This window comes from Arachis ipaensis, chromosome B01 (assembly GCF_000816755.2).
Source record: "Arachis ipaensis cultivar K30076 chromosome B01, Araip1.1, whole genome shotgun sequence".
Lineage (NCBI taxonomy): Eukaryota > Viridiplantae > Streptophyta > Magnoliopsida > Fabales > Fabaceae > Arachis > Arachis ipaensis.
This window is the reverse complement of record NC_029785.2, coordinates 56,523,433-56,534,267: the sequence shown is the minus strand read 5'-3', so window position 1 is coordinate 56,534,267 and position 10,835 is coordinate 56,523,433. Positions and strand designations below refer to the sequence as shown.

The 10,835-nt window shown below is 39.6% G+C and overlaps 1 protein-coding gene across 1 annotated transcript in view; it reads right to left on the bottom strand.

Annotated features, from left to right (window-relative positions):
• LOC107607114 (probable protein S-acyltransferase 14) overlaps positions 1-10,835 on the bottom strand; it is a 14,630-nt gene that overhangs the window by 1,117 nt on the left and 2,678 nt on the right. Inside the window, exons 5-6 of the mRNA XM_016309098.2 lie at positions 10,722-10,807; positions 10,539-10,604 (exon numbers count right to left, since the gene is read on the bottom strand). Coding sequence (XP_016164584.2) covers positions 10,539-10,604; positions 10,722-10,807 — 152 coding nt within the window. The remainder of the gene's footprint in view (positions 1-10,538; positions 10,605-10,721; positions 10,808-10,835) is intronic.

Below are 10,835 nucleotides of genomic sequence, written 5' to 3'. Positions count from 1 at the left end.
TTTCTTAAGCACTAATTTGAGTATTTATTTTATAATATATTTAGATGATCACTTTTTAGTTTGGCATAAAGTAATTTATTATAGATCAATGCTATTAGGTAATTGTTTATATCCTTGTCCAAAAATAAAGCCGGACTCAATAAGGATAAAAGACTCAGTCCAAAAAGGAGACTTCCAACTCATATCTGACCTCTTTAAAGAGATCGGACACCGCGAAGGAGCCCAACTCTACTTGCCAAAGCAAGTAACTACCTGCGTAGATCTCTCCCACTATCTTTATCTTCCTTAAAAGATAGATTCCAACAAACTCTCAAGATAAAGGGAGCGGTTATCCAACAAAGATGGAACTACTCCAACAAAAGTGGTTATCAATTCTGCTATAAATACATTGACACCCCTCAGGTATAATTTACGTTCTAATCTACTAAAAAATCTGCTTAAAGTCTTTGCTAACTTAAGCATCGGAGTCTCTTGTAGGTACCGCCCCTTACCTCCTCACGAGGAACTCGGACGACAGCACCTCGGTACTGGAACAAGTCGGACGCTATCTCAGAAGGAGTCTGGGCCTCACGTTCAGGCCCAAATCAATGTTTCAAGTAACCCTCAAAACATTGGCACTGTTACTTGGGACCTGGGATTCAACTCTTGATAATGGCGGACTACTAGTATGAAGACGGCCATACGACATATGAATCTGAACCCGAACCTCAACGAGACGACCTTGCCCTGTCCATACCTCCGCCACGGGAGAGAGCGCATGAAGAAGGAACATCAAGAAACCCCCAACCAAGACGGATCCACTCAGAGGTACATCCACCTGAAGAGGAAGAACCCCCACATCCTACTGAGATACTAGGTTTGGTCCATAACCATAACAGACGACTATAGCAGCTTGAACAAGAAGCTGAACAACAACGGAAAGCAGAATGAGAACTATGAAAAGAAGTACGAAAACAAAGGAAGTTGGAAGAAAGCTCTTAATATTGGAAGCCGACCTACAAAAATGAAGTAGCCGAGCAGATCGGAAAAAAAGTCCTCTGGAGGAAAAGACCCATTTGTGAAAGATATCATGCGGGCAAAAGTTCCAAGGAATTTCAAAACCTCCGACATGGATCTTTACGACGGAACAACTGACTTTAGACACAATCTCAGCAATTTTAAAAGTCAGATATACCTAGCTGACGCCTCCGATTCTACCAAATGCAAAGCCTTCCCAACAACCTTAACTAAGACTGCAATGAAGTGGTTTGATAACCTATATCCCAGGTCGGTAACTTGCTTCGACGACCTGGCAAGGAAGTTTCTTACTAGATTCTCCATTCAAAAGGATAAGGTAAAACATGCCACGAGCATGTTGGGAGTTAAGAAAGAGGTCGGGAAACTCTCTGAGACTACATGGAAAAATTCAATAAAACATGCTTAGAGATTCAAAATCTATCCACAGAAGCAGTAATAATGGGGTTAGTTAATGGCCTTAAAGAAGGGACCTTTTTCTCAATCCATATCCAAGCGACACCCTGCCTCCTTGTACGAAATATATCAACATGGAGGAGAACTCACAACTGAGAGAACCGCTTCTGAGACCCAACCTGCCTTATCCACCTCAGGAAAAAGATAAAGAAGCTAAAAAGAAGGAAGAATATAACCCGGAAAAGCTCCGAAGATACCATAACTACACTCATCTCCAGGTCTCTTTTGTGGATGTTTACAGAGAGATATGCCACATTGAGAAGATTCCACCTCCCCATCCAATTAAACACAAAAAGACAGGAAGCCAGACTGAATATTGTGAGTACCTCAAACTCTATGGACATATCAATGATTGTTATGATTTAAAGAATGTCATAGAAAAGTTGGCTAGAGAAGGCTGACTAGACAGGTACTTGGAGGATAGGTCGGACGACCCGAGTGAGGAAGAAAAAGAGGGATGAAGAAGGAGGATGACAAGAACGTCCACCTCAAACTCCCAAGCGATGCATATACATGATTAACGGAGGATTTGCTGGAGGAAGAATATCCAAGTCATCACGAAAAAGGCATCTTAAATAGGTGTACCAAGTCCGAGAAGATAGTAGATTTCCCAACCTGCCCACCATCTTGTTCACTAAAGAAGATGCTCATGGGATAACACATGGCCATGATGATCCCGTGGTGATAACAATGATCCTCACTAACGCAAATCTCCACATAACTTTAATAGACCAAGGTAGCTCGACAGATATCTTGTTCATGCTCGTTTTTGAGAAATTCGGGCTAGAAAAAAAAAGACTTAAAAGCATACCAAATAATCTCTTCAAATTAGGGAACACGCTGATCTAACCTCTTGGGTACATCTTACTGTACACCAGTTTTAGAAAGGGTGCAAAATCAAAGATATTGAGCATTGATTACATCGTGGTTGACATTACCTCGGCATACAATACCTTAATAGGTCGGACAACCTTAAATCGACTAGCAACTGTTGTCTTTACACCCTACCTGTGTATGAAGTTCCTTACTGTTGAGGGAATTGCAACAATAAAAGGGGACCAGAAACTAGCACGTAAATGCTACATTGAAAGCCTTAATTTAAAAGACAGTCATGGGGGAAAGGAGGTCAACACTATTGAACTCAGTGGTATCCAAACTTGAGAAGAATTATGTCCCCAACCTAAATACAAAGTAGTAGAAGTACAAATCTGGGATCATCCTGAAAAAACAATAAGTATAGGGGCTAACTTGGAGGAAGGTCTGAAAAAGAAACTCATTGACCTTTAGAGGAGAAATTCCGACCTCTTCGCCTGAAAAACCTCCGATATGCCTAGCATAGATCCCGACCTTATGTCTCACAAACTATTCGTCTACCCGGGTTCTAGGCTGATCCAACAAAAGTGTCGAAAGCTCGGGCCCGAAAGAACACAGGTCGTGGAGGAACAATTTCAGGCCCTATTAGAAGCAGGGTTCAGAAGAGAGGTAAAGTACCAATTGTGGCTGGCCAATGTAGTTTTGGTAAAGAAACAAAACGGAAAATAGAGGATGTGTTTCGATTACACTGACCTCAATAAGGCTTGCCCCAAGGACCCATACTCTCTTCCCAACATTGTTGCCTTGGTCGACTCAACCTCCGACTATCGATATTTGTCCTTCATGGAAGCTTACTCGTGATACAACCAAATTCTGATGTATAAGCCGAAACTGCTATGTGATAATATCTTTTGGGTTAAAGAATGCCGGAGCTATCTACCAAAGATTGATAAACAAGGTATTTTCCTCCACTTAGAAAAACTTATGGAAGTATATGTAGATGACATGCTTGTTAAAACCAAGGTCGACTCGGAACTTTTTTCCGATCTTTCTGAGATATTTTCTACCATAAGAAAGCATGATATGAGGTTAAACTCCTCAAAATTCACCTTCACAGTAGAAGCTAGAAAATTCTTAGGCGTCATGCTAACTCAAAGAGGCATAGAAGCTAATCCAGCCAAATGTAGGGCTATACTTGATATAAAAAGCCTGACTTATCTTAAAGAAGTTCAACAACTAAATGGAAGGTTGGCGGCTTTATCTAGATTTATAGCAAGATCAACACTGAAATCGTTGCCCCTGTACTCAATTCTCAGAAAGGGAAAATAATTTGAGTGGACTCCAGAATGTGAACAAACTTTTCAAGAATCCAAAGCCTTTTTGGGACAACCCCCCATACTTACCCAACCTATAATAGGATAAGCGCTCGTTCTCTACCTAGCAGTGGCAAGCTAGGCTATAGCTTTGACCTTGATCTGAGAAGATGAAAACGGGTAGTAACCTATCTACTTTATCAGCAAAGCTTTACAAGGAGCAGAACTAAACTATCAAAAGATAGAAAAGTTTACATATGCTCTCATCCTTACTTCCAGAAGACTCAGACTTTACTTTCAAGCTTATACCATAAAAGTCTGTACAAGTCACTCAATGAAACACATCCTATAAAAGACGAACTTAGTAGGACAGATGTTAAAATGAGGTGTAGAACTGTCTGAATTTGACTTAAAATACAAAGCTCGGACAGCAATCAAAACCCAATATCTCGCTGACTTTGTAGCTGAGTACACTGAAAGTCAGAAAAGTTTGACTGCATAGAGTTTGTATATGGACAGGTCATCCAATAAAGCTGGCAGCAGGGTCGGAGTTATCCTTGAAAGCGAACAAGAAACTCGGATAGAGCTCTCACTAAGGTTCGTATTTTCTGCTTCTAATAACCAAGCAGAGTACGAAGCCTTACTTGTTGGCTTGAAGCTGGCCAAAGAAATGAGAGCAGAAAGGCTAATAGTATTCAGTGACTCTCAAGTGTTAACTTCACAAATTAACAGTACCTATCAAGCCAAGGACCCCAACATGAAAAAATTCGTAGATGAAGTATGAGAACAACTGGTACAATTCTCAAAAGGTGAATTCCGACATATAAACCGAGAATCCAATGTCCGAGCAGATGTCCTTTTCAAATTGGCCAGCACCAAGCCAGGGGGCAACAATAGGAGCCTTATCCAGGAGACTTTATAAGCGCCATCAATATTAAAGGGAGATGACAATTTGGAAGTAATGGTAGTATCTAATCAAAACTTTGGATGGATGACCCTTATAGTCAACTATCTCAAATTTGATGTCCTCCATGAGAATGAAAAAGATGCCCGAAGACTCATAAGGGAGGCGCAAAATTACACATTATTTAACAATGTCCTATATAAAAGAGGGACATCTATACCTCTCTTGCAGTGTGTTTCGACTTCCAACACAAAGGAGGTCCTGGAAGAAGTACACAATGCCATATGTGGGAACAACTTGGGAGCTTGATCACTTGCCAAGAAGGTGATTTGGGCCAGCTTTTTTTGGCCGACCTTACAAAGAGCAGCGGTCGAGTTCGTTAAAAATGCCCGCCTTGTCAGAAGCATGCCAACTTCCATATTGCGCCTCTTGAAGAGCTTATTAGCGTCACCTCACCATGGCCATTTGAAAAGTGGGGTCTTGATCTTCATGAACCATTTTCTCAAGTTCCGGGACAAGTTAAATACCTCATAGTAGGGATTGACTATTTTACTAAATAGATCGAGGCAGAACCACTAGCAACTCTCACTGCCCAAAGAAGCCAGAAGTTTCTCTACAAGAACATTATCACAAGGTTTGGAGTTCCCCACTCCATCACCACGGATAATGGAACTCAGTTTACCGACTCAACCTTCAGAAATTTGGTGGCCGACTTAAAAATAAAACACCATTTCACATCGGTGGAACATCCCAGGCCAATGGACAAGTTGAAGCAGCCAACAGAGTCATACTAGTCAGGTTTAAGTGCTGATTGTAGGAAGCAAAGGGGGCTTTGGCAGACAAGTTCTCCCAAATCCTGTGGGCATATCAGACAACCCCTCATTCTACGGCAGGGGAGTCACCTTTATGACTTGCCTACAGAATGGAGGCCATAATCCCTATAGAAATCACTAAAAAATTACCTAGAGTTATATTTTACAATGAAGGGGCCAATACCCGTGCACAAAGGAAAGAGCTCGACCTCCTCCTAAAAGTCCGAGAATGAGCTTGGATTAGAGAAGAGGCACTAAAACAAAGGATGGTTCTAAAGTATAATCAGAAGGTGATCAAAAAAAGCTTCACCACAAATGACTTCAAACTAATCCGAAATGACATCGAAGTTCAAAAGCCGGGTGAACAGAAGCTACCAGCAAATTGGAAAGGACCACTACAAGATTGTTGAAGTCTTAGGGAAAGGTTACTACAAAGTGTCCGACCTACAAGGATAGGAGCTCCCAAAGTCTTGGCACGCGTGTAACCTAAAGAAATACTACAGCTAGGAAGTAAGCCTTGTTCCCTGTTGTACTCTTTTTTCCAACCTTAAGATTCTTTTCCCAAAAGGATTTTTTTTAAAAGGGGTTTTAACGAGACACCAGAGCAAGGGCTAAGAGTATTCAAAACCCTTAGTAAGCAAGGTTATGTAAAGGAATTTCTCATTTAGTAATAAAATTCCTATTTTTTCTTCAAAGGTTTCCTATTAAAAAATACATTAATTTAAGCTCAACAAATCGCAAAAATTATTACCCGACCTAAAATGGTTAGGGACATAAAGTGATGAGGTACAAATTAATGTAAGAAGTTATATAAACAACTCGTGAAAACCGACCTCAATGATAAGGAAGAATAAAAATGAAGTGTAGAAGTAACTTAGCAAAGTATGACTACACGAAGTCAGACCTTGAAAAAGGATTCCATATAGATAAAATCACTACTTAAATTTAGAAAAATAACAACATCAAAAAGGTTGCTAAGGTATGTTACCAGGCCAAGCAACTATATAAGCTAATTTCGGCTTCTAAAAAAAGCCTAGCTTCACTTTAGCACAAAGGTTCTTTATAAAGTTGTTTTCATACGAGAAGTAAAAAAATGATGACTATTGCAAAGTAAAGTGTTCGATAAAGACTACCATGTATTACAAAAAATAAATTGTCCAAAGACCCACAAGTTGGGCCACCGCAAACATCACAAAAGTAAGAATACAAAGAAATTACGAAGTGGTGCCAAGCAGTAGGTTGAGGTCTTCTCCAGTCTCGGTATCTTTACCTTGGACGGGAGGAGTCGGAGAATGGACCGAGATTGGGATAGCAGGGATATGACTAGGAGGCGAAGAAGAGATTTTAGCATTGACAACCTCGGGCTGGACCTCGGAGATCTGAGAAGCCTGACCACCTTGAGACTTCGGGTCGGACAAAGACTCCTCCTCCTTGTCCTCGGGGGCTGGGATGATCTTTCCATCAACCACTATGTTGTCTTGACTAAATAAGAAAAGATCAACCCCGGGAGCAAGAACCTTGACTTGGGCCTTCAGATTATTGAATGTTTCATCCATCCCCTTGACCACATACTCCTGAAGAGAAGCATATTCCTCTCTAGCATTTTTCAACTCCTCTTGAAGGTCAAGCTTTTCCCCATAAATTCGGGTATAACTTTCATCTGCCCTCTTTTTCAGCCCCTCTGCCATAGCCGTGGTAGCCTCTGGCATCTTTACCCTGACTCGAGCTTTTTTTAGGTCGGACCTCAGCCCGACTCTCTCCTCCTCCAACTCCTTTTTCAATTTCTTTAGTCTCTCCACCTCAGCTCAGGCTGCATCAAGAGAGCTTTGAGTAGCACTAAGGGGAGTCTTTCTCAAGTCCTTGGCTAGAGAAGTGCACACCCCCCGCTAGCCGGATACTATTGCGAGCCATAAGATTAAGGTGATTTTGAGTAGCCACATCATCCATACTGATGTGACTATGGGAAATGATATTCTTTTCACTCCAGGAATACCCGTCAAATCCCTTATCGTAAATACTCACCTCCTCAGTAGTTTTTTGTTTCTTAGGAGGAGGTCCTGAAGATGAAGGAAAAGACGGAGGAACCGAGCTTTCTAGAGTAGGGTCGGGAAAAATCAACCAGCTTGAAAGAGTGGGGATTATTTTATTCTGGACCGATGTACCCGAGTTCAGTTTCTTTGAAGAAGATCAGGTTGATGTATCCCTGGTTTCCTTCCCTTGAATACTCCGAGCTACCACGGTTTTTCTGGTTAAGCATAGTTGTTTCATTGCTGTAGACTTCGGAGCCATGCTCTCTACAAAACAAGAATAAAAATTACATTAGAAAAATACAACTAAGGAGTCATAAAGGCTAAAGGTCGGGAAGCTACCTAGATCGGACCGAAGCTGACTGGGCTCCCCCAAGAACTTTTTTGTGTCCAAGTGAGGAGCCTGGTCCCCTAATGCATTTACGTTGTACTTAGCTATCATGGTGTTTCCTCCCAGTACAACGGAAAAGAAGGCTCGTCATTTTCATATAAAAAGAAAGGCCGGACACCCCCTACAACTCGGACTTTAAAGAAATAATTCTTAATGTCGTGGAAGGATTCATCAAAAATAGAAAAAACTTTTCTATCTTGAACAGCACAAAAGAAAAACCAAGAAGCCTTCCCTTTTGAAGACCCGGGTTTGGTCAACACAAACAGATGAAAAAAGACCTTAGCAGAAGGACATCAAGCTCCCGACATAGAAGTTGAAAATTTTTTAAGAAAGCCCAGGAATTCAGGTGAAGCTGAGAAGGAGCAATATTACAAGCCCAAAGGATATTTGTCTCAAAATAGAAAAAGGGAAATGAAATGCCTAATTTGGTGAAAAAGCAATCGTATGCATAGAAAAATGGGCGTTCTGACTCGTCTAAAGGAGGGAAGCACACTCTTTTCTCGGGATCGGGCATTACCAACTCGTAATTCTTCTCATCCTCTCTATTCTCACATAACCTATGATGCCTACGAAATACCTCGCAATACTCTTTATCAACCATGGGGACACAGAAAACGACAGAGGTATCTACCCAAGTTAAGAGATTATGGGGGATTTTGGTTGACATATTGAGAATGACAGAGCGCGACATAAAAGCTACACCTACAAATACAAAATAAGGGAATCATTACTAAAAGAGCTCGGACGTTGTCCAAAGGAAGTCGGGAAAAAGCAAGTAAAACCAAAGAAAGTAATTTCAAAGATTTTCTACATACAGAAAGCATCGAAATGGTGTCCCTTCTATACTATCCGTGGCGAAATCATCGTACAGTATGAACACCATTGGGGGCAATATAAATGCAATTAACAAACAACAAAAATGGCTATAGTTCCACAAAAAACTTTAGAATCCTCATATAACCAATGGTGATCTCAATCAACAAAAGCGGTTTCAAAAGCAGCTTTTAGACAAAGTAGGAGCAGCCAGCAATTTTCCCAAAGAAAAGTTTCAAAGAAACAATAAATACCGCCATCAAAACCCACTGTCAACACCACTATTCAGGGAATATTATTCAAGACAGTTGCAAGACAAAAAGAACACAAAACTACTGATAAAGTAAATAGAAGCACCAACCTTGATAAAAATTCGAAAAGAGGAGGGGGACGTCAAAGTAGCAAAAACCGCAAACGTTCCTCTCCACACCAGCATGGCAGAAGCTTCATAGGATCCAAGGTGGAGAAATCTTGGAATCAAGAGCGATAGAAAAGCAAGAACAAAAGGAGAAGACTTTTCACGAAGAAAGGGAGCAACAAAAGCTTTTTCAGAAATGGGGAAAGAAGAAGAAGAAGAGCTAAAACGTTTTTATAAGAGAAAAGGGACAAAATGGTCCTTTCAAACCCCCTCTTTAAAGACGTGCGCGGATCTTAAGAAAACTGCCACGCAATGTTCGCCCCTCATTTAAAGAGGCAACATTTAAATTTTCAAAAACACATTAAGTACCCGACATCTAAGGCAAGTATGTGACATAAAAAAAGGCCACGAATTGCTTGAACCCGACCTTTTCAAAGCTCAAGACTCAAGTAGGAGCACTGTTCATATCCTAACCTAAAAATAAAGCCAGGCCCAATAAGGATAAGGGGACCAGTCCAAAAAGGAGGCCTCCAACTCATACTCGACCTCTTTAAAGAGGTCGAACACCGCGAAGGAGCCCAGCTCTACTTGCCTAAGCAAGTAACTGCCTTCGCAGATCTCTCCCACTATCTCTTTCTTCCCTAAAAGATAGATTCCAACAAACTCCCAAGATAAAGGGAACGGTTATCCATCAATAAAGATGGAACTACTCCGACAAAGGTGGTTATCAACTCTGCTATAAATACACTGACACCCCTCAGGTATAATTTACGTTCTAATCTACAAAAAAACCTGCTTAAAACCCTTACTAACTTAAGCATCGGGGTCTCTTGCTGGTATCACCCCCTCCTCACGAGGAACTCGGACGGTGGCACCTCAGCACTGAAACAAGTCGGACGCTGCCTCAAAAGGAGTCTGGGCCTCACGCTCAACCCCAAATCAACGTTTCAGGTAACTCTCAGAATAATAACCAACTTTTTTCAATCAACATCAGTCAATTTTTCAAAAATATTTTGTTTATCTTAAATAATTTAGATCTTAAATTATAAATTTGTAATCATAAATCATAAATTATAAAACTAAATTCTAAAATTAACTAATATTGAGTAATTAAAAGTTAGTTCTCTATGTTTTTTTGTTATAATTTTATACTATTTAATCAATTATTTTTCACATTAACCAACGATTTATATCCAAAGGATTTTATTTTGACACATATATTGTTTTGATGTAGTAATTTTATAAACTTATCGATGTTAAATAATTCGCTTAGAAGAAAAATAAATTAGCCATCCATTTCTTTAAAATGATATATTTTATTTTCTTTGGATACTATTAGAAAATTATGGCAATGGATTTGAAAACTAAAATTGCACATAATAATCACGAGAAAAAAAAACTCTAAACCCAATTTTTTATGTCTATTTATAGAAGTTTGAATGATATAGAAATAAAGATAAAAACAAATTAAATGATGAGTGATGTGTTCCTTGACCTAACTGTTATACATATATCAGTCGAAATATAATATGCCTAGAAGGCTAAAGAAAATTAAATAAGATAATAATGATTAGAATATAAGGATGCCTTATAAACAAATTGTAATGATTAAGGAAACATGTGTTGTTAATTATTACCTGTTCAAAATTTTTCTTCCAACCTAGGTCATAATGCCATTTGGGAGTAGATTTTTTCTCAAATCCCTGCTGGTGGATTCATTTTCAAAAGTTTTCATAATTAAATTACCAATTAGAAGATAAAGTACTAAAGGTATATATCTAAATGAACAGATAAAATTTTGAGAAAAAGTATGTAGTTACCTCAACGGTAGTAGTATTAGCAATGACAAGTATAATATGCAAAATCATAAAGCCTAAAAGGCTGATTGCAAAAGCCAAGTTCAAAACTGCATTCATATATAGAACAACAATGTA